Source organism: Chelon labrosus (genome assembly GCF_963514085.1).
Source record: "Chelon labrosus genome assembly, chromosome: 16".
Lineage (NCBI taxonomy): Eukaryota > Metazoa > Chordata > Actinopteri > Mugiliformes > Mugilidae > Chelon > Chelon labrosus.
The window spans coordinates 26,029,174-26,054,486 of record NC_140349.1 but is presented as its reverse complement, the minus strand read 5'-3'; the positions used below and the strand labels follow the sequence as shown (position 1 = coordinate 26,054,486).

General features: G+C 42.8%; 3 protein-coding genes across 6 annotated transcripts in view; 1 reads left to right on the top strand and 2 right to left on the bottom strand.

Annotated features, from left to right (window-relative positions):
• The window catches only part of nhsl3 (NHS like 3), a 34,058-nt gene extending 18,534 nt beyond the window's left edge, over positions 1–15,524 (top strand). For 2 of the 3 annotated variants that reach the window (XM_084562940.1, XM_084562942.1), the window contains 8 exons: positions 9,048–9,206; positions 9,350–9,393; positions 9,523–9,661; positions 10,745–10,852; positions 10,943–11,109; positions 11,219–11,410; positions 11,532–14,925; positions 15,384–15,524. In XM_084562940.1, coding sequence (XP_084419066.1) covers positions 9,048–9,206; positions 9,350–9,393; positions 9,523–9,661; positions 10,745–10,852; positions 10,943–11,109; positions 11,219–11,410; positions 11,532–14,925; positions 15,384–15,424 — 4,244 coding nt within the window. In that variant the 3' untranslated portion in view covers positions 15,425–15,524. The remainder of the gene's footprint in view (positions 1–9,047; positions 9,207–9,349; positions 9,394–9,522; positions 9,662–10,744; positions 10,853–10,942; positions 11,110–11,218; positions 11,411–11,531; positions 14,926–15,383) is intronic. The other variant, XM_084562941.1, reaches the window with a different exon arrangement.
• Positions 15,444–22,853, bottom strand: yars1 (tyrosyl-tRNA synthetase 1). Of its 2 annotated transcripts, XM_084562943.1 has the most exons (14): positions 22,096–22,853; positions 21,069–21,142; positions 20,839–20,985; positions 20,544–20,719; positions 20,294–20,423; positions 20,079–20,159; positions 19,768–19,860; positions 19,547–19,682; positions 19,367–19,452; positions 19,116–19,251; positions 18,922–19,034; positions 18,618–18,811; positions 17,892–18,030; positions 15,444–17,810 (listed from the first exon to the last, which is right to left on the bottom strand). In XM_084562943.1, exons 2-14 carry the CDS (start codon positions 21,123–21,125, stop codon positions 17,700–17,702), a joined length of 1,599 nt encoding a protein of 532 aa, XP_084419069.1. In that variant the 5' UTR covers positions 21,126–21,142; positions 22,096–22,853; the 3' UTR covers positions 15,444–17,699. The 2 variants fall into 2 exon arrangements, with proteins under 2 accessions (XP_084419069.1, XP_084419070.1); XM_084562944.1 differs by lacking the exon at positions 22,096–22,853 and having other exon boundaries at positions 21,069–21,318.
• A 1,202-nt stretch (positions 22,854–24,055) lies between these two features.
• LOC311501688 (SOSS complex subunit C-like) lies at positions 24,056–24,798 on the bottom strand. The gene has a single exon (XM_084563649.1). The coding sequence runs from the start codon at positions 24,514–24,516 to the stop codon at positions 24,205–24,207; it is 312 nt and encodes a 103-aa protein (XP_084419775.1). The 5' UTR covers positions 24,517–24,798; the 3' UTR covers positions 24,056–24,204.
• Positions 24,799–25,313: the final 515 nt, after the last annotated feature.

Genomic DNA, 25,313 nt, shown 5'->3' with positions numbered 1-25,313 from the left:
AAGAAGAATGCTACTCTTACAGTGAAGGGTCACAGGGGGTCTGGAGCCTACCCCTGTTAGCTGTTATAGCAAAACTTCAGTATAAAACTATGGATGCAGTAGCAACCGTTCTGTTCTGTTCTCAGTTCAGACCATCCAAAGGCGGAATCAGGCTTGAGGGTATCAGGCCAGCCCGGTCTTGCTTGGAGATGACTGCTCGGAAGCTGTAGGTCTCTCATTAACTCATCCATCACACTAAAAGAGACTATGCACCATTAGGGACGTATGGCCTCGAATAACCTGCAGCACCTTTTTACTTCAGGAACTTTTGTTCCCGTGGGCTATATGGCAACAATTCTGCTATTACAAAACATTCAGCTCTTAAGGGAATGCATTATAACGGCCTATTTAAAAGCTACTTTACTTATTTTTAAGTGAATCCAGCAAGGGAATTTTCCTAGGTTTTTCCTTCCACAGCTGGGTTTTTGTCTGCCTCTGTGAATCTGCAGTAATTATTTGCAGTGTGTTTTACACTTGTCTTCATCTGTCTTCTCTCAGTGTGTGTTTGTCTGGAGGCCTTAGCGTCGTTCCATAGCCTCTAATTTTCAAGGGTCATCAAGGGGACTCCTGTTCTCACTCCCACACCAGTTTGCAACAAATAGATTTATCATCTTTTTCTGAGTTTGCAGATGAATGTGGTGAATTGTGGGTCAACTGTGTTTCTGCTGTGAGGCATCCATATCGGTGTCTGTGTTGACGGAGCTTTCAGTTTGGCTCAGAAAAACTGCTTTTAAGTTGGAGTGACAAGCAGAGAAACAGCTCACGCTCTTTTGGTAAAAAATACCCACAACACCCTTATCGGACTGGGAGAGAGAGAACAGCAGGTGGAGAGCAAGAGAGGGATAATTACAAAAAGAGTGACAGTTACTATTTTTATGCGCAGTGGGTGCTGCTGCAGTTAAGTTTAGCTCTGTGATATTGTGCCCTCCCTGAGGGTCTTGAGGTGCAATCAGTCACCTTAGCTTGTGTTTACAGTCTGCTTCATGTAAGGATTAAGAACAACAGCAAATAGAGGATTAATCTCTGCTCAGTAAATCGTCTGAGACACCAGGGGAAGGTTAAGAACATACGCAGGCCTGTCTGAGTCATCAAGGAAGAATGCTTATTGATTTTGTTGTGTTTGAATAGTGACAATGAAAATTTAAATTTGATTTATGAATGTGGATTTACAGTTTTATTTACTGTTACCTCACAGCAAGAAGGTTCTGGCTTTGATTCCATTAGGGGCCTTCCTGTGTGGAGTTTGCACGTTGTCCCTGTGTCTGGGTGGGTTCCAGCCCCCCTGCAGAGGGCAGTAAGTCACCCAGTAAAATCAACACTACACAAAAATCCCAAAAGAAGCAGAAGAGGAGAAGAAGGAATAGACAAAGTTAAGGATCTTTTGATCGTCTTTAAAGCACACACACACACACACACATATATATCTTTCATCTTCTGTAACCACTTGTCCACAGACAGACAGACAACCATTCACATTCACACACACACCTACGGCCAATTTAGAATCACCAGTTAACCTAATGAGCATGTCTTTGGATGGTGGGAGGAAGCCGGAGTGCCTCGAGGGAACCCACGCAGGCACAGGGAGAACATGCAAACTCCCCACAGAAAGGCCCAGTCAGGCCCCTATATTATATTATATTATATTATATTATATTATATTATATTATATTATATTATATTGCAAGTAAGTAAAGTGACATCTCCCCCAGAAAGATATCTATGGTCAAGAATGGTTTCATTTATCATACAATTATAGGGGTACCGCTTTTCTTGCCGTCACACAGGGACTCTCACTTTCTTTTCTTTTTCTCTCTTCATCTATTCATATTCAACTGTCTTCCTTTCTTGTTCTCTCTTTATCTCATTTCCTCTGTGTCCCACCCAGAGGAAATCAGAAATGCAGGTGGTTCATGGGTGGTGACAGTTACTGTATGTGGTGATTTATGTCCTCTCCATGGACTGGACTCCGACTCTCCTCCCATTTCCTCAGCCCAGCCCATCTTCACCTTCCTCCTGTCTTCTTAATCCTGTTGACATCTCCAACATCTCAAGGGTCCTGTATTAGTGTTTTACATTTTGTTTATGTTTTGTTTTAATGCTCTCTTTACGACCGTTGGCGCTCAACAGATAAATGCAGTGATGAATGAACCTAATCTTACAATTCATATTTCATTCTGTCCGGGACACCTGGAGAGATGGTGCCAGATTATCGTATCAAGATACGTAAAATATTCTACGAGATACGTGCATCGAGGATGGAGTTTACCCTGCATCGCACTCTCTCTCGCTGGTTAATACTACACCCCTCAGTATAAGGGAGCTCATAACTCAAGTCCACCACAGCAGCCAGTGAATACAAATCAGGAGTGCAGCAACGACCTGAATAATAACACCTGTGTGTGTGTATGTGTGTTAGGGAGATTGGAGGTTTATTGCTGGTAACATTTTAACCCTCGCTTCCTGTACTCTAGCAGTTTCATTATAGATCTACACAGGAATGGAAAGAGCAGCAGAGACGGACTGTGGTCAGTGGACGAAACCACTACTGAAGGCACCACTAAAGTATATGAAGCATATAAACCTACTTCGAAGCATAAGGCTTATGATATTCTGTACATTCTTTTTATTTATTTTTTAATCCAAGTCCAACGCATATTACTTACATATTACTGCTACTGTAAATGTTCACTAGTTCACCAAATGTGTATTAATATGCAGCTAAAAATGGCTTCACTGTAGCTTTATGAAGACTTTTTTAAAAACATATATAAATGAATTGTTATATTTGGAAGTTTCTATGTGTTTTTTCATATCATACCTTTATTAAGTCTGTGGTTTTGGCCTTCAGCTTCCCTTTATGGAACTGAGCCATCATTTACACAAAATAGTTTGCAGTGAAAAAATGTCCATGCCGCATTCATTGTAAGGCAGCTAGGAAGTATTGAATGACACACTTACACATCTTTGACCATGTGAAAGCCATCCAGGCTATGCAGGTATGCAAGTGGATAACAACGTTTCTACTTTGCAAGCACAGTGATCAATATTTTTATGTTCTCTTTGTGTTCTTATTTCTCATGTTTGCCACAGCCAGTGACCCTGTGCCCCACACACACATCTTTTTTTCCCAGTAAACCCAATGTGCGCATTGAAATACACACCCTGGTAACCGCACCGTGGCAGTGGTAGATTTCAAACCCAATCGGGCATGAAGTGGAAACCCTGTAGCTCGTCACAGTCCAGTGGCCTGAATGCTCACCTGATACTGATGTTGAGTTCATGACAAAGGCAGTACAGTACAGCCATCCCTTTTTATTCTCCGTCTCTCTCTGCTGCTCTCTTCACCTCCTTCCTCCCACGTGCAGCAAACAGGAGGGTGAGCTGAGGACATGCGATGAGCTAATACACACCATGTGGTCAAAGTATTACATTTTCCAATCAGCGCGCGTGTGTGTATTAGCGTCAGTATTTGGGCTTGGTCAGCCCACTGGGAGTCATCTTTTACATCTTTCAGCTGCTTTATGTACGGCATCAATGCGAACTGGCCATGTGTAACTACAGTAAACAACCTCATCAGATGATCTGCTGTTTTTGCAGTCTCATACTTGCAGTGCAAACAGAACTGGAGCTGATAGAGCACTCTCTAGTGGGGCAACTGTATAAACAACAGTACGGGTGAGGTGTAGGGTATCTCTGTCTGCTCTGGTTTAACAGATACATTCCATTTTTGTCAGTGATGATTGGTTATTTTGTAAATTTTATTTTCTTCACACCAGTGGGTGAGCATGGTTGGTCACGGATCTATCTCATTAGTTTGGACTTAAATAGGTGATCCTGTCAAAACTGTTTTTGTGAATTTAAGTGTTCCAAAATTAGGAAAAAAAGCCCTGATAATGCTGCTCTGTCTGGGTTATTTCGGCTTCACACATTATTTAATGCAAGAAGTGTGCTACTATTTGGAAGTGTGGGGTTTGAAAGTGTGGGGACTCCCGTAAAAGATACAATTTTGAGACAAAATTTTCCATTTTGACCTGCACTGTGAACTAAATGACCCTCAAGTTTAATGAAGTGCAAGGGTATTAAATGAAAGGTTTTATTTCTACAGAAGAAAAAAGGAAAACCTAAAAAATCAGTGCCCATAGTAAGTCAATATTGTGTTTTATTCATTAATGATTTAATGATTACTGTTTCATCATAATATTTGCAGTTTAAATTTCTGTATAATAGGGAACTTCTCTGTTCAGTCTGGAATTCACAACACAAGATAAAAATCAGTGAAAGGGAATTGCATGTCAAATCATTATTATTACATTTATTTTAAATGTGGCTTTTGCTAATGAATCGTGTGTTTTTTGGCCTTTGACATTTTAACAAGCTGGTATTGTTGGTTGTTTGAACCCTCATTGTTCCTCTGGAGTTCATTTGACCTGCTAACAAGTCCAACAATCTGGCACTGGTGATTTATGATATTATCTTTAGAGTTACACAGAGCAGGCTATAAAACAACTTCGGATTGTCCCTAAAAAGGAACACCAGTTGAATTCAAACTGCTGAACGGAGGCGTCCAGATGTCTGGTGTGGAATATTTGTGCCTGGACTGTATTTATTGAGTTTTGGGAATCTGCATTTGCATGAAGTTAGCATATGTTGCTTTCCTCCTTTGTGATTCGCTACGTTTTGCTGCTCATGTAGTGGAATTGTGTGTTGTCTGTGATGAATCAAAGGCATGTGAAGCCCCTCTCTCCCCTCTGCCCTCTCCTCCAGGACCAGATGGTGTCTCTTTAGGCCTTCTAATGAATATTGATATGAGGGGTCTTAGTTAACAACAGGGGGGTGCACAGGCTTGGCCAGAGAACCCCAAAACTGGCACATAGTAAAGGTCTGTGCTGAGGGGATTGGATGTGGCACAGATTTATATTTGGAAAAAAAAAATAAAAAATGAGTGTTTGGAACTTAAAGGGCCACATCACTGTGAAACAAAAATCTTTTCTCATGCACATAAGTTCCCGATGTCTTATACTGGTGAACTGTTACAGAAATTAATATGGATTAGGAGTTTATGAGTGTGAATTAGTGATGTCATCCAGAGGATACGTCAAGATTAGATGTAAGGCGAAGACACAACAAAATGTGACACGGTGTAATAGAGTAAGTGTAAAATTAGGAAGGGTGAGGTGATGATAGAAGGAAAACAAACGTGAGGGTCAGTAGAGTGTAAGGTGAAGAGATGGACAGGTTAAGCTACTGGCAAAGTTAATCCTCTGGCACGGCTCCCATGTCTAAAGCTGCTCTCCTGAACGCCTCTGCTTATTGGCCTCATCACGAGGCTGAACCACTACCAGGCTGGTCAGTTTGATCCAACACACTGGGGTGGGGATTTCTTCAAGTGGAGAAGCTCAGTATCCCCCTGTTTGCATTTCTCCAGTGCCAGGAGTTTTGTGTTTTATTTGTGGAGGGCTGTTGGGTGAATGGCTGAAGGTAATTGTGTTACGACCCTTCAGCTGGTCCAGGCCAGCTGTTGGCCCCTGCTGTGCCACTTTATTGGAATAAACATCCATTCAGAGGGCAAGTGGATGCAAGTGGTGCTTCTTTGTCGCAAGAATAATCCAAGGCCACAGCACTGGTTGTTTGTTTGGCACAGAATCAGTGTTTTGTTTTTTATATATATATTTTTTTTCATTGCCGTGTTGTATTTCCTACCCTCTGCAGTTTGTCAGGAAACATTAGCAGGCGTCCGAGAACTCATCCACAGATGACGAAGCGAAGCCGCCTCAGCTATTTATAACTCACACTAGACCTTTGTGGGCTTCAGGGCTGAGGGGCAGAGAGGCAGAGACGGAGAGAGATGTGAAGGAGGACAGGTCGGGAAGAGACAGAGGGGCACGAAGGAGGGCAATGGAGACAGAGATGCAGTGATACAAAAGAGGATGAAACATACAGTGCATTAAAGCGGTTGCTTAACTTTTCACTGTGAGGACACAACCTTCACTGTCAAATGCAGCCCCCATAGCCACTTTATAATGAGACACAGCGTCAGACGGATGCATAATGCTGGAGGCTTCAATTGGGAGAGAGACAAATAGAGACAAAGACAAATAGAACTTTATAAATGTATCAAAGAATATGAGGTACTGTTACCTTTATGCACATCTGTCACAGACAGATTTACACAGGTGTAAACACAATTATTAAGCTTCAACCTGGAGAAAGACATTTTTAATTCAAATGTTTTTCAACTAAAATGAGAACATTCATAGAATCTTTTCAAAGTCATTCAATTTTATATTTTAATTTTCATGTTATTACAGTTATTAACGCACTAAGGTGGTATTTGACACTAAGATTAAGTGTAAATCCAATAAGAGTTGGCCAAAGGGTTAAGTCAAAGGAAAGACCATTGCCATTAACTACACCATGTTTATTTTTGTCTACATCTTCGCTAATCATCTCATTTCCAGGCTCAGAATGTACTCAAACTAATCAATATCAGAAGGGTTTAACTGGATGCTCTGTGCATACAGCCTCACACGTGTCTGTCTATATTGAGGGAAGTGGGGGTGGTTGCCTCCTGAAAGCCAAACTTTGACAGCCGTTTTGCTGGTGTGTGTGTGTGGGGGGGGTTTCATTATTTGACAATAGAGAGGGAATAGCAATGGAGAGAGCCAGTGTGAGCAAAATAGACGAACGAGAGAGGGAGAGAGAGAGAGAGAGAGAGAGAGCAGAGGGGGAAGGGAGGAGGGTATCAGACTCAGGGATAAGGCAGCTGGGACAGGCTGCTTTGGCTGGAAGCAGATCTTATTGTGCACTTGTCCTTCCGAAGTCACTCTGGCACTCTGCAGAGGTATCAGGGCTAACTGACAGACAAACTGCTGTCAAGCTTTTTATTCCTTTTTTAAAAATCCTCAGAGGCAAATCAAACTGTTTTTTTCTCACCACTGACAGAAAGAGGACTCGTTGGACACTGCTTTGCTTCACTAAAATAATCTGACTCTTGCATCTGCTATGGTGCTGGAGTAGGTATGGTGGTCTACTTGAGGAAGAGCATCCACTCTCTGCTGTCTGTCTTCAAGAAGAAGGGTGAGTGCTGACTCACATGGAGGCACCTAACAGGCAGCAGCTTTGACTTTAGGCAGCTGGTTTATGTGGCAGTGATACTTTGTTTATCTGAGCATTCTCCAGTACTTAATATACCCTACAAGTTTCTGTTGCATTGTCGATGCTACAAGTTGATGGACGGGCAACATGTTTGTGCTTTAGTGAAGATCGTTCTCTCTGCCCCACAAACACCGCGGCACGCAAGAATTAGCGTTGAAGGCAATGTGGGGGTCCCCTCTAATGAGATAAAGGGCTTTACTAGATTTCTTGGCGATCGTCTTAATCAGCCTAAAATCCCACAACCTTCTGCAGGGCTTCTGGCGGAATCTCAGGCAGCGCTACTTTATCAGTTAATCACAGATGGTGGCTATAGCATCTTATACCACCTGCCTAATATTTTTTAGGTCTCTCTTGTGTCGCCAAAACAGTTGTGACTCATCAGAAAATGGACGTGGGCCTTCTGAGGGTGTCCTGTGGTGTCTGGCAACAGAATGTTGTTAGTGGGGGCCTTTGGGTCCTATGGGTTGAGGGGAGGAGCCTTTGTGGATCACCTTGTGCTGTTTTTCATGTTTTCTGAGTTGTTCCTAAACTGTTTTTGTATGTGTGTCTATGTCAGGCTGCATCCTGCTGGGGATGGCTGCTGCCATCAAGGACTGTCATTGCTATGGGGTGGGGGTGTCTGGTCTGGTCTAGGTAGATGGTACATGTCTAAGTAACATCCACATGAATGACAGGTCCAAAAGTTTCCCAGCAGAACATTGCATTGTCACAAGATGGTCAATGTTATTTACTTCTCCTGAGTGTATGTGAGTAATGTGTGATGTTGAGAGGAGGTTCTTGGACTTCCCCTCTGTTTCTTGGATTGTGTCAGGCAGGCAGGTTTAACAGAGGTTTCCCACAGCGACACACAGAAGAAGACATTGTGTCTGGCCTGCCTCACCCGTGTGAATGTGGAAGGATAAGGGTGGGAGTGTCTGTTGCCTCACACACACACACACACACATACAGTATGTACAGTCACACATGAATATTCTTACCTAACCAGATGAGACTGAGGGCCAGTGTTGAAGGTGACAAAGGAGGGAACACAGAAACCTCACTGACCTTTTCTTAGCTAAGCTTTTAGCTATTTTACATGACTGATTTCCCATACAGTAGAGTCAGGCTCCCTACACTAGACCCATTACACTCTTTTGTCTTGTTTAATGTATAGAGATGGCTTCCTAAAGATTGCTGAGGTTGTGAGAGAATTGCATGGTTTTGCCTTAATCCATGGTATACCATTAATCCATTTATCAAATTCAGAAAATGATTATCTGTTACTTTATTTAAGCTTGCTATCAATTTTTTAAAAAGACATAAAAAGCTAGCCATTTCTAGAATTCCACCCACAAAGTAAAGCCCAAAATAAACACATAATTGGTTTGGTCTGCTAACTTTGGCTGCATTGACTGCTTTCCAAATAGCATTTAATGTTATTTTCCAGTATTTAAAGTTTTCCCCATACATCTATTATCTATAGATGAGTAGGTCCCACAGCAGGGAGACCAGCTGTATCTTTACATGCGGACAGTCCAGATTACACAGTTCTCTGGGGACATGAGATTAGTCAAGGCATAGTTTACTACTGGGGGCCTGGCAAGGCTGGGACATATGCCGACCAAACTTGCCGATCAAGCTGAGTGGATTTGATGAGTGTTCTGCGTCAAAGGTGAACCGATAAACACATACTCACACAGGTGCAGAGGATTCGCTTTAAAGCTGCTAAATATTTTGGCAAATAGACAGCTGCTGAGTGTTAGAGGTACCAATGGCAAGACATCACAGAACAAACTATGGTTTAAATGTCTCGTAAATAAAGCAAAAGCTGATTTTTCAAGGTTTCCATTTTTTATCTTTTCTTTCTGCAGCTGGTCCGAAGGGGAGTGAAGAGCAGAAGAGGTTGACGGTCCACTATACGGCCTCACAGCACTATCAGGAGAATGTTTTCATTGAGGGCAGCAGGCCACAGTACCTGGAGGATTTGCACACAGAAGCTCAGGAGGGCCTCAAGATACTACAACAGGAAGGTAAGACACATCCAGTGGGTCTTTGCTATAAATGTGAAAATAAAAGCCGAAGATTATAGTTTATGATGATAGATTGTGTACATACACACAAAACGTAATAAAGTTTTAGCGGATTCAAATTATTATATCCTTGTTTTTGTCAGAACACAAGAATGGAGTGAACTTTACTGACGATGAAAGCATTGCTGTAAGTCCAAAAGCTATGTGGATCATTTTTCATCCACTTTCTACACACAAAGAATACCACCAAACTAAAAACTGGTGTGTGTGTGTGTGTGTGTGTGTGTGTGTGTGTGTGTGTGTGTGTGTCCTGCAGTCCACGGACACTCTCTGTCTGCAACAGGATATCAGCTCCAAGGACGGAGGTTGTTCTCCTGAGTCAAAATCCACCTTCGGGAATACTGATCCCACAGTAACTTCTGATGTGCTGACTAGGCCTGCGCTTACCCGTCAAGGTAAACAGCTTTGTGTGTGGGTGTGTGTGTGTGTGTATCCATGCTTGGAACAGAACCATCCATGTCTTGTTCATTTTACAGAAATAGGAGCTAATCATAGCTGTTGCAAAAACAGTTTTAGCTTAGTTTCTATATACCACTTTACAGCGGGTCATAGATGGGTACTTATTTAGCATGCACGTCTCATTCTTAGCTACTTGGTGCCTCTGCAGTTACGGTGTGAAATCAAAGGAAGATGACACACACTCATTGGCACAGCTGAAGCTGTATCTGAAGACAGCAGTAAGGCAGCCTCTGCATATCACAGCTGGAAGGCAAAGCATGTCATTCTGTGCGTGTTTGAATGTCATTGGTATTCTGATCATATTTCAGACATCCATTTTAAAATGTTAAAAAAGCTCCCCAATATTCATTATTACGTTTCAGTCCATTATTGTGCTTTGCTCCTATTATTCCACCAATTTGTCCTCCTGTGCTAAATAAAAATGCCAGCCATTCCAGCAATGTGGTTCTAAGTTTGGTCAGTCTAATACTTTGATCCAGACTAATATCTCTCAACAACAATTAACAATTTATGAGACCAATGGGTTCTCATAAAATTGTGTTCAGACACTCTTTAGTCCAACTGATTTTAGTGAAGCACTAGCTTTTCCTGCAGTACAACCATGCTATTTATGTAATTAAGTATCTCGACATATCGATGTTAAGACAGTTTTCTTTTAAATGTACTGCACACACTGTTTGACCCTAAAGAATTATAGCTCTCCTGACTTACCATCTAGCTCCATCATCTAGTCAACGTTTTATTTTGTCCAATACAATTTATGACCAAATACCTGCAAAACTGATGGCATTTCCATCTGCCTCAGTTGTGTTTGGTGCTAAATTGGTAAATGTTTTTATGCTAACTGGCTAAACTAATATGGTGAAAATGATAAACATTATACCTGCATTATATCAAGGTGCAAGCTTTATTGTTGTAAGCATATTAGCATGCTGATATGAAGATTAAGCTCAAGTACATCCTCAGAGAGCTGGGGATATGTAAAAATAGCCACAAATTAACAGCTTCCCCTCTCTTAGGTTCTACATTCAAGCCTCTGAACCCAGTTAAAAGATTAGAGAAATGCAGGAAGCGGAGCAGGAGGACCACCATCATGGGTATTCCCAACCAGGTGCAGAAAGAGCTTGGTACGTTCATAGCTTCATCTTTTGCTGACAAGAAAACATAATAAGCCTTGATAGCAACACGTTACTGACAGTGATTCATCTTTGTTACAGCTTTGCACAGAATCTCCACTTTTCAGCCACTTGTTCCTACCCACCTCCCAAATCTCGACAGGCAAGACAGTAACAGCAAATCAGGGGTTGTTATCATTCCCACAGTTGATGGAGGGACTCCAATAGCGAATAAGGAGGGCGCAAGAGTGCACCTTTCAGAGCTGGAGGTAAAGGGTTCTCCTGAATTATTGGATTGATTCTGTTTAGTCGTAACGTACATTACAGGCTGTGCATGTGTTTTCATCACTTAAGAATTGTCTTCTCTTCACTCCTAAGCAGGCCTTCAGAGATGAACATCTTGTGAGGAAGCACCTCCAGGAAGTTTACCAAGATGAGCAGTCCTTCGGCCACTTTGGTTCCCATCTCTGTCCTAAAACCACCCTGAGACCCAAGTCTCTTGCAGTACCTGGCATCACCACTTCCTCCTCATTTTCTCCTTCAGTGTTTAATTTCCTCCAGGAGCCCCAGGTAAGAATGGCAATGAAAAGCAGGATAAGGATATGGATGAATTTTAAGGTACTTTTTATATAAGTCTTTAGGACCAGATTGTATCTGACCATTTGTGACATTTAGATATATTTTCTTCCAGGGCCCAGTGATGTCCATATCTCCTCAGGCGACTTACTTATCCACAATCATCCCTAATGCTGTCTTGCCCGCCTCAGTTGACGTTATTGAGATTGACCGCAGCAACAGTCGGAGTCGTGGCAGTGCCAACCATGGCAGCAGTATTCTCACTGTAAGCAAAAGCAGCCTGACGTCTGGGGAATCATCAGTCAGCCCTTTGTTGTCGAGAAGATCTGATGGTGACAGTTCCCAGACTAGCAATTCCCACAACAACTGCTTACTGATGCCCACATCAGCTTCGGGGTCAAACTGGAGCGAGTTGCAGTCTTCAAAAATGATTATTTCAGACTCCTCCCCAGTCTCCTCCAAGGATAGCACACGTAGCGGTAACTCACAGAGAGTGGGTTTTAATGTGCAGGAAAATCAGGTAGAGCAGTCTGGTGGGGACCCAGACCATGTCAGTCTCCGAAGGCCAGTTATTAGCAGCCCCAGCAGTAAAAGTGAAAATCTTGTTACAGGACAAGGGTCCGAGTCCGGTGCATTAGGGTCAGTGGATGCTGGGGAACATGCAAAGAATCAATGCAACAAGCGTAGCCTTTCAGTCATGAAGACAAAGCAACCCCCAACACCTCCACGGAGAACAAACTCCCTTCATGGAAATAAAATCAGGGTTAACTCCAGGATCATAGTGGATAACAAAGACCTTGACAAATTGTCTTCAGGGGAAGTCACACTTACCACTGACAATATTGTAACAGAGAATGGCAAAAATACTTCTAAGGTTCCAACACCTGCATCAAATTCAGTGTCCATCTCTCAAGATTCCTTCTCCAATTCTCTGAGCCCTGCTTCTAATGAGGCTTCAGGAGTGACAGAGCCACCACCAGAAGCAAGCACTTCATCCCCACAGAAAACTTCCTCAGAAGGGGAGAAATTTGAACGGACCATGTCCCCTTCAAGTGGCTACTCTAGTCAGAGTGGCACTCCAACGCTTTCCCCAAAAGGGATCTCCCCAACCTCCCCAGAAAAACTGAAGAAGAAACCAGTCAAACCAGAGAGGTCGGTGTCTCGGACCTCATCTTCAGCAGCTTCTCCTTCATCCTCACTTACCTCTTTATCATCTGGTACATCTGAGCTTGCCAATCCGGACATTTCCCTGCCTCTACTGGGACCTCCACCCACAGTTGCTACAAAAGAACTAACACCAAATAGCAATCCCTTATTTAGGCAGGAAGTCAAAGAGCTGCTGAACATACCACCACCCCCAAAAATCAAAGCACCATGTCCTCCTCCTCCAGAGACATGGGCCCATAACAGATGCACTTTTGAGCTCCTGTGTGGACCTCGCACTGTCAGCAAAGTTGCTCAGAAACCAGCACAGATACAGGAAAGCACTGGTCACCTGGCAGAAATCCAGACTGAAAGCAGAAAAGAGATACAGGTTTTAGAGGAACACCAGACAACTGTAGGGAATTCTGTCTCCAAACTATCAGAAAATGAAGCAATTACTGAGGCATTAAAAGTAATGCATCCAGAAGCTGTCCACATGCCACAGGAGGTCAGAGAATGTTCAGTTACACAAGAAATGAGGGCTTCAATCCAGCACAAAGGAAATGAAAGTGTAGGGGTTCAGACACAAGAGCAAAGTAGTAGCTCTGTATTGAAGGACCCAGAGAGTGAAGCAACAACTCCAAAGAAAGATCCACCTCCTGTCATGAAGAAACCTACAACAGTACTGCACAAAGAGGATACTGTGTTGACAGAGCAGTCATTAGGGGCACAGCAAAGGGAAATGAGTAGCGGTGCCACAACAGATGATCATTTACCTGTTGAGAACCCTGCAGCTTCTCAGAACGGTGTAACAGTTTTAGTGGATAATAGCGAGAATGAGATGGATAAAAGCGAAGTTCCATCAATGCAAACACTTACAATGGATGTCCCCAAAATGAATAAGGTCTCGCCACCACCTACCCCTCCCCCAGCATACCAACCGACACCTCCTCTATCAAGGAAATCCCCTCCCTCGTCAGTTTCTATGCCACCAAAAGAATTACACAGGGTACAGGAGGAAATACATGTTGTGGAGTCTTCCTGGCCACCTCCTCCACCTCCTTTGGAAGGGGACTCCGTTTTTGATGGAGGGGATGAGGTAGACTTTCCTCCACCTCCTCCACCCTTCATTGCAAACAGTGTGCCAGATGTGGACCTGCCTCATGGGAGTGCTGTGGAAAATCCAGATTTCCCCCCACCTATTTCCCAACCACTTACAACTGACAACATAACAGTAGCTGCTCTTTCAAAAGCTAATACTGAAGATGAGATTCCTTGCCAACTAGTGCAGAATATCCCATCTGTTTCAGAAAATGTCCCAACTCCAGAATCACCTCCTTTACTGCCTATTACAAGTGTAGAGAGCACAGTGTCAACCATGACTGGAGTTGCTCCTAGCAGTTTCCTGAAGCGAAGCTCTCTGAAAATTGACGATCAGTCTCTTTCTGTATTTCCTGTCAGTGCTCAAACTTCCACTCAGACTACTCTTCCAGCAGCACCCCCTCTGCCACCTGAGAATGTAGGCCATGGGGTTAATTTCAGAAGGCAGCCCAGTGTAGCAGGTCGAGATGCCAGGAGCAAGGAGCTCCTCTCACGCCACAAAAGTGCACCCATTCCTAAAGAGGATGCCAACATACCCCTTGTCACCCCTTCCCTGCTTCAGATGGTGCGCCTCAGATCAGTCAACATGACTGAAGATCAGGTGAAAGCTCCGTCTGAGGACAAGTCCACAAATGACAGCGCTCCAGTTCAGGAGAATGGTCCTGTCTCAACCCAAGGACCTCAAAACATTCCTCAAAAGCCTATCCGCAAGTCTTTGTCACTGAAATCTCCTCCTCAGACAGTAAAAACAACCTCTGCGACATTGAACCCTCCATCACTGCGCTTACAGGAAGCCATACGCATGAAAACTGCAGCCATGACAAGAGATGGTCTTCCCTCCAGACTGGGTGTAATACCGCCCATGTACAGCTATGTCAATGAACCAGGAGCTCGGTCTCTGAAATCTCCTGAAGGATGTAACATGTACAAGTCCCCAGCCTCTACCGCCAGCTTCATCTTCTCCAGGAGCACAAAAAAGGTTGTCATTGAGACTGCGGCCACCACCTCCCCAGAGGCTCAGGCATGTCTGAAGCACAACTTGGCAGCCGAGCTCATGAAAGTTTCCGACCAATCAAAGGTGGCTGCTCTCTCAAATGGTGGGTTGAAGTGTGATAAAGTTCCTCCACCAGTAGCTAAGAAGCCAGCCCCAGGCAGCGTCAGTCCTTCCCAGAACTTTCCCAGTTGTCCGGATAAGATGGAGAACAATGGAAATGGGACGATAGGGGCACAATACATGAGTGGGATAATGCCTCCTGAAACTACAAGTAAGCGCACTAACCATCTGTTATCATTAGAGTTTTCAGTGTATTTCTACTGACCTTGTGATGTCATGTCACAATGTCAGTGTTAGCATAAACCAGTAACTCCCACTGCTTCTCTGCATCTTGTCATGAAAAAGCAGAATGCAAATTCTTGCATTACCATTATTTTAAACAGCAAAGCAGTTTGATATCGGCTTACAAAGCATGTTTTCTGCTCTCCATACCAACAAAAAGAATTTGCACCCACAAGCAATCTTCTGCAAAAACCACAAAACAAACACTGCTGGCATGGTTTTCCAGTTAAATGTGTAAGCATGTGCTTTAATCAGCCTTAACCTGAAGCTCATGATCATGTCTCAGTAACTCAATTGAAGCGGGACAGAGAACTCATTACGTGTGTTCCTGTAACTGTATTATGGTGATGCCATAATGTCTAACCTCCTCTTGTCTTTCCCTTCCAGCTATAAAAGTGACAGCGGACACAATTGAAACACTGTTTTGAAAGAGCTCTGCTGCAAATTAACTGAGAAGCAGACTCGTGTCTGGGGAACAAGACCACAAGAGAGTAAAAGGACAACTCAAAGTGAGGACTGACATAACCGAAAAATTAAGCTCAACTATCTGAGTGTTGCTGTGTGTTACGTCTTCTTCAAAAGCCTTAGCCTGCAATGGCCTTCCTACATATTTATGCAAAAAATATGTTGCTCCCAGTTTCTTATGATAGCTTTATTGTGGAGTATTTTTCTAAGGTATAGTTTATCTCCTGTTTAAGGCCCCTCAGGGTGAAAAGGTGTACATTGGCTGAACTGATACTATTTGGCTTGTGTGAGATCGCCTCCCAGAGGATGAATAAGAAAGTTGTAACTGGAGCTCAGCGAAAAGGATGTGTCCTGGCAAAGCATTTCTGTACAGTTTTACTGTCTTTTTTTTTCTCTGATGTAACATAATGCAGAATTCATGGTGATTCATACAGCTGTCAGAAAAGTCTGACAAAAGCATACATGTTTCTTTCTTAGACATCTGAGTGAAGAAATTCTGAAGCTTAGTTTCAGTCCTGCTTTTCACTGTGTGGAGTAGTAGTTGAGAAAAAGGGATGCTGCACACTCACAAAAAATTACATGTATTGTCAGTTAGGACAGAGGCACTTTGGTAAAGATAATGATAAATCATTACATATTATTTTTTATTTTTTGCTTTCTACACAGTTCTTGGGTAGATTAAAGGCCAGCCCAACACATCCTGAGAAATCCTGTGGGAAAACAGTTACGCAAATGATTTATTTATGTGTGGTTCTTTCCACTGGTAGCACTGTCAGTCACCTTTTCCTACCAAATATGAAATATTTAAAAATCTGTTTCAACTGAAAACCACTTATAGGGCACCTGATGTGGATGATTGATACACTGGAGCAGACTTTAGTGTGAGGTCAATATTTTTATTAGATTGTCTATCTAAAACTTCAGCCCAAGCCTTTATAGAGGAAAATCTAGTTCATCCCTCTTTGCACAAAACCCTTTCCCCCAGCAGAATCATAGGTGGATGGATTGTACTCTTTGCAATGGGTCAAAATCTACATTTTGGTGATTATAAAGAGTTATGTACAGCTTTTACTTCTATAAATAAAATGTAAGTGTATTAAATGTTGTTTCCTGCTTTTGTGCTTTAAAGATGTGACAAGTTTTCCCATTCAACACAAAAACATTTCATTCCTGCAGACCACAGAATTCAGCATTTATTTCATATTAGAGATGATGCATTATTGGATTATGACAGTTTCTCTGTTTATCTTATAGTACAAGGCATAGAGATCTTTTAAAGACATCTGGCATTTGAAACCCATGAAACCGTTCTTATTCACCATGTATTACAGATTGGGCCCTACCCTGACATTCACCATGAAGGAAAACAACAATATTGGTTTAAGCTGGAAAAGTACTACAATATTAGGCTCTTTTGGACCAAACCATTGTGGCTACGCTCTGAGGACATGCAACTACCAAAAACAACTTTAAGTCATTTCATTTTCTGCATTCGCACCACGTATTGGAAGCCTGAATTGATACAACTGCCGGACGGGGACGTCACTTAGTTCTGCACAACACACTTCAATGAGGTGTATAACTTCTATAAAGCCAGGACTTCACTGCTGGTCTCTTTTGTTAAGCTGCTGTTACTATTGTTACACCGTTGTTATTTTCTTCAAGGCAGCTGCTAGTTCTGCATTCATGTGTCTGATCAATCAACACTTTACAAAATGTTCCTCATGTATTGGAGCTGTGAAAACACACAGTCCTAAGAACTATGATCGCTCTTTGTTCCTCTAGTGGAGACACACAAAAAACAGGGTTATAGCCACCAAATGTTATAGGAACAGTGATAAGTATCTGCGGTCCAAAAGTGCCTAGCAAATCCTTTTCGTAACCTGAGATATTCCCTATTACCAACACCCTTGAATGAGCAATTAATACCACAGTCCTTCAAGTGAAGTGTGCAGAATTTGCACGATTCAAAAGATCACTGACACCATAGAACTCAAAGAAGAGGGGGAAATAATTAATCACAGGTTTTTTGGATATTAAAAACTTGAAGTCAAAGCACAGTATTTTTCTAAGCCAGCCTGGAACATCTGAGAGTTTAGGCACCAGTGTCCCATCATTCTCCAAGAAACATCCAGATGAAATTTGATGTTGCTGCCATGGTGATTTTTTGATGAAAATATTCTTGATGTCGTGGCCGGTAGGAGCAGCTTCAGTGGTGGATGTAATGAGTGAGTGTATTTAGCTGATGTTCCCTCCTTTGAGTGTCTTACATGTGATCTGTCCAAGTTTGGTCATCAGTGTGTTGTCTTTCCACTGAGCTACACACTCATCTGACATCTTCAGGTCCACCTAAAATAAAAACATTATCCCATATTTTAAAAGTCCAGATTATACAGTAAAGTCACACTTACAGATCTGGCTAACACATACCTGTAGTTTCTCCCAGACCTTCTTTTTCGGGTTAAGTTTATCATCTGGCTTGCCTTCGTATCCTTCCACAAAGACACGCTCCCCTGGTGATGAACCCTCTGGAGGGTCCAGAGGCTCCACCCTCCTGGGCTCCCCTTCACTGGAAAACAAGCAGAGTGCAGAAGAGTCATAAAATAATGCTATGGGATAATGTTACATTTGTCTTTGAGGAAAACAAATATAAAACTGTATATCAGAGATGGACACAGTGAGCTCCGGTTTGGCATTTGGTGGTCAGCATTTTACATTTTTTGGAAGCCAGGAGTAAACATACTTGGACAAGAGCAAGGTGCTAGAGATGAGCAAGGGGTGGAGTGGAGGGGTGGATTTGACTGATAACACAAGGACAGCTTGTCAGTCACTTCAGGTCTGACATGTCAATCAACCTAAGCACATCCTTAAACATATCTATATTTGAAGATTAATAAGATATTCAATGATTAAATTATTTTCAAAAGAACCACTGATCAGAAGAAGTAAATTTAGCATTATCATGATAAAATGTACAGACCCGGGATTTCATGAGGGAAATTAACAATCTGAGTGGGAGCCTTTTGGAGCCAGCACCTAGTGACCATCAGTGCTATTACACTTCAAGTCATGTTCACATTAGATCCACTTTTCAGACTGGTTGGCTGCATCCATCTTTTATATACAATCTATGGTAAAAATGGGAATGACACCTACACAGAGGCACACAGCAGCATGGCTTGAGACTCGATCCCTCTCATCTTCTGGGGCTTCAGATTGCACAGCACCAACACCAGTCTGTCTTGCAGGTCCTCCTGTGAAATGTAGGCCACCAGCCCACTCACTACAGTCCTTGGCTCCGGCTCGCCCACGTCGATCTTCTCCAGGTAGAGTGAGTCAGCGTCTGGATGCTGCACGAGAAAGACAGCAGTGATACGGTTGCATCAACTCCACATAAATGATGTGAAAAATAAAATTCAGATCACTCGTTAATCAGCTGATCAGTTGAAAAATCTCTTACCTTCTCCACACTGATGATTTTCCCCACCCTAATGTCGAGTCTGGAGGGGATCAGCTCATCATTCTCTCCGCCTCCTCCTCCACCACCCCCTGCCTTAGCACCCTTTCCTGCTTCTGGTAACACACGAGAAAAATAATGTCTCAGCAGGATAAGCTATACCATGATCACAACTACTGATGCAGGTGAAAACTGACTCGTCTTAGAGGGATCCGGATAGGCAGAGTTGGTAAGTTTGCGGAGCTCAGGAGACTGGAACTTTTTTCTGATTGGATCCAGTAGCTCGTTTAGGGCACTTTCCACTGAGGCCTTAAGGTCTCCAGGGTGGATCAACTAAAAAGAGAGAGATTAAAAATAATTACACCAGAGTATGCAGAGAAAATTGAGCACAGATGTAATTTGACAGAAACTCCTAATCTTCAAATAATCTAGTAAGGCTGTACTTCACCTCCTCAGCAAAGTCCTTTTCCACTTCTTCAAAGATAGTGTAAACTTTGTCTCCACCCCACTTGGGGTCTCTTTTGATGCTGAACTCTAAAAGACAATGATCCCCGTTATCAACTCGTATTACAAGTGCAGGAAAAGAGAACTCAAGACAACAGCAGGTGATTTAAGAGGCAGTTTGTACCTCCTCGTAGAGGGAAGACGACATATTTGACAAAAGAGAGAACTCCATTATTCTGGATGTTGCCCGGCTCGCAGAAAGCCTTCTTTAGCTTCTTCTTTACATCCTCTTTGGAGTCCAGTAGATCAATCTTTGACTCCTGAAGCGGAAACATAAACATAAAGTTATGACTGGTGTTTAAGAAAGGTGTCTACACAAATCTGAAAACATTTCTGTAGGCTTACTTCTTCTGAGGAGCTCATCTTAGCTCCCGTCAGTCCTGGTACCATCGGGTTCATCAGATGGGCACGTTTAGCATAGCCAAGAGTAGGCAGGTACTACAAAAAAAAGAAAAGCTACAGTTCAGTTTAGAGTTTATGGATCTTACTCTGAAAAAGGATCTTGTGCTATTAATGGACAAATATGAAGCAGGCAGTGGTTTATCTGAGCTGCTAAGAAGTTCATCTCAGCATTTCCATTCCCGTTTTATTTGTACCCAATGAAGCTAGTGAGTTGTGCAAGCTTTGAGATAGTGGAAAACCCCTGTAAATGTTACCTTCTCTGCCAGAGTGAAAATCTTCCTCTGGTCAACGCCTCCAAACTGGGCGTCCACCTTCAGGTACTCCTCATCCAGAGCCTGAGGACAGATACATTTGATAATCAATTCTAACTGGATTTCTGAGAATCCATTTGAGAAATTTTATACCACAGCTAAGGATAGGTGTGATGATTCCAGCTGCTCCTACTCCATTGGGAACAGTGTTTTTTTACCTGTAGGCCAGGGTACAGCAGACCGCTCAGCAGAGGATGCTCCACCTGCTTGACGACCTCAGCTCCAGCCTTCTTGGCGTCGTGCTCCGTCACCATGGAGGACAGGCGGTACACATCCAGAGTGTACTCTCTGACCAAAATGGAAAGACAAGCATACACTTTCAAAATAAGATGTGGCTGCAAGGCTGTTTTCTGAGAGTGTGATATTACAAAGGTGCATGTTAAGGCAATCTGTGTGAGCACAACTGACCTGCTGAGTTGGAAGTCGGTCCCTTTGACAAACTTGAGTTTTTGCAGAGGCACACCAATGCTCTCCAGCATGGCCTTGATGACCTGCTCGTAGTACTTTACCCTGAGCTCCAGCAGCTCCCAGGGAGCCTTCATGTTGTCTAGGTAGGCGTGCAAGTCTGCGAACAGAATTGTGACCTAGGGGAAGGAAAAAGAAACAAAGACATGCATATAAGAGCCTAATAAGTGAGAGCTTTGACATAGCCGGAGCTACAAGTAAAATGATACAGACAAGATGCTCAGTGAGCTCCACAAACCTCACAACCAGCCTTGAGGAAGTCTGCTATCTTGGACATGGGGACAAAGTAAGCTACATGGGGTTTCCCAGTGGTCGCCGTACCCCAGTACACCTTCAGCTCCCTCTCCTGAAGAACCTGCTTCAGCTTCTCCTCTCCAAGGACCTCCTGCAATACACACAACCAGATACTCATGAGACTGAGCTATAGGAGGGATTTGGTCACTACTGATAAATGTTTGTATGTCTGACCTGGAGGTTTCTGGTGATGAGGTGGAACTTCTCATCGGGACTCATCTGATCTGCCATGGTGCTGGGTCCTCTGACTAAATGACAGAAGAATATGGGATTTGTTTTCACTTTCTTTTTGTTTTGTTATTCTAATACTTGAGTTCACATTGAATCCCTTTCGGTTTTATGTTGACTGTTGTTATTCACAGACAAAGTAACACAGTAACATTTCTTAGAACTGGTTTGGTTACTCCGTAACAATCACTGAGACTTTAGTGACAAGCAACAAAAAACCACTGGAACTTTTGTGTTGAAGTGGACAACACAGATTAAAAAATAAATAAAAAAGAGCAAAATTCTGAGTCACAATGATGTACACAGATGCATGAAGACTGGTCAGCAAAGAGCTCCTGTAGCACAGATATTTCAAAACCTCGAAGCTTGCTATGATAGAAAGGTGGCAGAACACACAGTGTATTTCAGTTTCCTGTGTGTGGGGTGGTCAGAGTGACAATGGTGACGCCTGTCAACTGCTGAATGTGCCTACAATGGACACATGTGGGTCAGAATTGGACAATGGAGAAGCGGAAGACGTGGCCTGGTGTGATGTGACGTTTTCTTTTAAATTACATGGATGGCTGGATATGTGTACTTCATAAACCTGGGGAACACACAGGGCACTAGAATGTGGAACCTAAACGGTTAAAACACGCTTTAGCTAGCAACCTATAAAGATGATACTGGCGTTGAATTTCTCTGATCTGAATTAGAAGACACGAAGCGTTGCCATTTCTCCCATATGTTAAGAATATACCATTGAGTCAGGTTCAAGATAAAGTTGAGGCTACCTTAGTGGACTCGTCATCGTTCATGAATGGAGAAGCCCGATTGGACTATGTAGCTAGTTAGCGGCAAAAACCATGTGCAGCTAACGTTAAGTAAGACACATTAAAACTGCTGGCGATAATCGCTACTAGCTTTATTTTCGTTTTATCTCGCGGCAATACCTGTCCACCTCGAAGCCATACTGTTAAACGAGCTTACTTACCTCAAAACAGGTCTTTACTGCGAGACGTGTGTGAAAGAAACCGGCTGAGTGGACCTGTCAGTGTGTTGCATCAGCGGCAGACACCACTCTGCTATCGACTCACTTCAACTCCAGGCAAAACTAGTCGAGTGCAGACCGCAGAGCACCATCGATTGAGATCTATGCATTGACTGCGGACAATTATGGAGTGTGTGTGGAGGCAAGTACTCCAGCTTCCTCCCACCGTCCAAAGATATGCTTGTGGGGCTGACTGGTGATTCTAAATTGGCCGTAGGTGTGAGTGTGAATGGTTGTCTGTCTCTCTGTGTTAGCTCTGTGATAGACAGACGGAATGTCCAGGGTGTACCCCGCCTCTCGCCCACTGACAATGACAGTGAGTGTCTCTGGACTGGAGTTGTGTGTTTCTGACTTGTGGATCTCCATACTACTCATCTGTTGTTCTGGTCCTCAACAACCTGACCAGTCTTCATGGCCAGCAGTTATCCACTCCTACCTGAATGCATCATTCTCCAACCTGCCTATGATTCCTGTTATATTCAATCATTATAGCAGCAAACTAACCTGTAACAGAATCACAATTAGATTCTTCATGTACAATTCAGTCCAATGTATGTATCTATGACGGATGTATGTTTATCTCGTTGCTCCTGCTGCTCTCTTCTCTCTCTTTTTTGTCTTTTCCCTGGCCGGTCTTAAACAGATTGGTCCTTCCATATGAGTTGGGTTCTGATCAAGGTGTCTTCCTCCTCCTCTTCTCACCTCCTCAGTCAGTTCCCATTAGTTATAGTATTCATCAAAATACCCAGAAATCACTCAGTATCACTGGGATCAAATATGTTGTGTGGTATAGTAGCATGACATACAGTTTGTAAGTAGCGTGCAAAGAAACATGTCTTAAATCCAGTTCGACATGTGGCCTCTTTAAAAGATTAGGTCAACAAGGTTACCTCATGATCCTGGTCCTTGCCTTGGTTGTTTTATATACAGCTCAAGGACTTAAGGCACATCAAGGTCCTTTAGCCATTGTCTCGTACTTTTCATGAGCTTTTAACTTTCCATACTCAATTTTACTTAATTTTAGTTAGCTCCTTTGTTGCTTAAAAATGTTTAGTTTTATTATTCATTCATTCATCTTCTGTAACCACTTATTCCTGTTAAGGGTCGCGGGGTCTGCTGGAGCCTATCCCAGCTGTCATCGGGCGAGAGGCGGGATACACCCTAGACAGGTCGCCAGTCTATCGCGGGACAGACAACCATTTTAGAATCAACAGGCCAATTTAGAATCACCATTTAACCTAATGAGCATGTCTTTGGACAGTGAGAGGAAGCTGGAGTACCCGGAGAGAACCCACGCAGACACAGGGAGAACATGCAAACTCCACACAGAAAGGCCCAGTCGGCCCATGGATTCAAACCCGGGACCTTCTCGCTGTGAGGCAACCACCTCGCCACTATGCCGCCAGTTTTATTATTCATTATTTTTATATATGTTTTAAATATGTCTGTGTGAGTCAAAAGCAAGGCTTTCAGATGTTCAGGATTAACATAAAAACAATACTTTGTGAAAGCAGCTGGCTCCTCAGTCATATACAGACTCAGTACCCCTTTATGCTTGTGTTGACTAAGTTTTTCAGCTAATTTTGTAAGTACACAAAATGTTTCAGTTATTTTTGTGTTTTATTTTGATTCCACTGAACCTAAATGTTTGTATAGTTTTGTCTAAGTCTAATATCCTTGTCTGCCTTTGACTGGTCTAGCCTTGTTTTGTTTAAATGGCCTCTAAGCGCTCTGTTATTCAGGTAACAATTACATTGGTGTAATAATAGTTGGTAGTAACTGTATAAGTACTGCATTGATATGACTGTATAACAGAAGGGCTGACAGCAGAGCTTCTACTTCATGTTTACATCCCTGCTAACAGAACGCTCATTAATAAACATGTCTTATCTTATCTTATCACTACGTTTAAATGTTTTATTCAGTCGGAAGTCTTTTAAGATCTTAAGATGAGATCAATTACACGAGAATAAGCACAACAGGACGTTCAGGTTTGAGAGTTTAGGTCAGTGTCCACCCGTGTCGGGCTACAGTCTGGGTGAGTGTTCAGAGTCACAAGTCGGGCTCCAGCCGTGGAAGCACCGGGAGGATGAGATTCCCAAACGAGGAGTCCTGTGTGATGAAGAACCCGGAGGAGTGGACGTGGGCGTGCTGCAGGGCGGCCTTCTGCTGGGCAGCGATGTGCTGCTGCTCCGCGCTGTCCCTCACCTCCTTCAGACTGGGTCTGGACGACAGCGGGATGTTTGCCCCGGGACTGTTCATGGACTGGTTCTGCATCAGCCGCCTCTTCTCCTTGTCCAGCTCCGCCAGGATGGCCACCCGAGTCTTGTTCTGAAAGCCTTGTGCTGGAGGGTTGGTGGCCATGTTAGCTTAGCAGCTAGCAGATATTCACACGTCCATGAAGCAGATGCAGGTGAACGTTAGTGTTGCTTTTCATGCGGAATGTATTTATCAACGTGTTTTGTCTGTTATGGGCACCCAACAAACACAAAAAAGTCCTCCAGAGAGAATTCAGTGATGAAACATGTGGATCCTTCTTGCTCGCTGCTACTAGCAAACACAACCGAAGCACTTCCGGTTTGAGCGCGAATCGAGTTGCGATTGCAGCTTTTAAAATAAAAGCCTATCCGTTTACTTATTTTATTTAATCATCAAACCAAAATAAGTCTAGATTAAATTTTAGTTTTGTATTTATTCTAAAAGCGCCATTGCATGTAGGAAATATGGGGTTTAAAATAAAATTATTAAGATTTTTTTTCATTTATTTTTTATGTTATTGTAAATATATTACCACAAATGCAGCCAACATAGCTGGCATAAAACAGGTTGAAAAGTAGTGGTTAATGATTTTCCACATATTTACTGCAACTTGAATCTTTTTTATGCTTCGAAATATTTTAATGAGGTCAACAATAGATGGCAGCAGTTGACCATGAATGAGAGTGAACGTGTAGCGTTTTCAAACTGCACTTCATAGTCAGCCAACACTATAATTGGTAAATTTAGTTAACAATTTTCCTTCGTTATTTTGCGAATTTGTCAACGCTACTCCTGCAATCAGCCTCATGTAGTGGTGAGGATAGTTTATAATATTCAATGGCAGAGTTTATAAGAAGCTACTAAAATATTAGAATATGTATAATGTGTCTTCTGTAGGCATT

Coding starts and splice junctions, on each gene's coding strand:
- yars1 (XM_084562943.1), bottom strand. CDS start 21,125: ATGGCAGATCAGATGAGTCCCGATGAGAAGTTCCACCTCATCACCAGA. Junction 19,861..20,078: donor TTTTCACTCTGGCAGAGAAG/GTAACATTTACA, acceptor TTTTTTTTGTAG/TACCTGCCTACTCTTGGCTA. Junction 19,035..19,115: donor TCCGGATCCCTCTAAGACGA/GTCAGTTTTCAC, acceptor GTGTGTTACCAG/AAGCAGGAAAGGGTGCTAAG.
- LOC311501688 (XM_084563649.1), bottom strand. CDS start 24,516: ATGGCCACCAACCCTCCAGCACAAGGCTTTCAGAACAAGACTCGGGTG.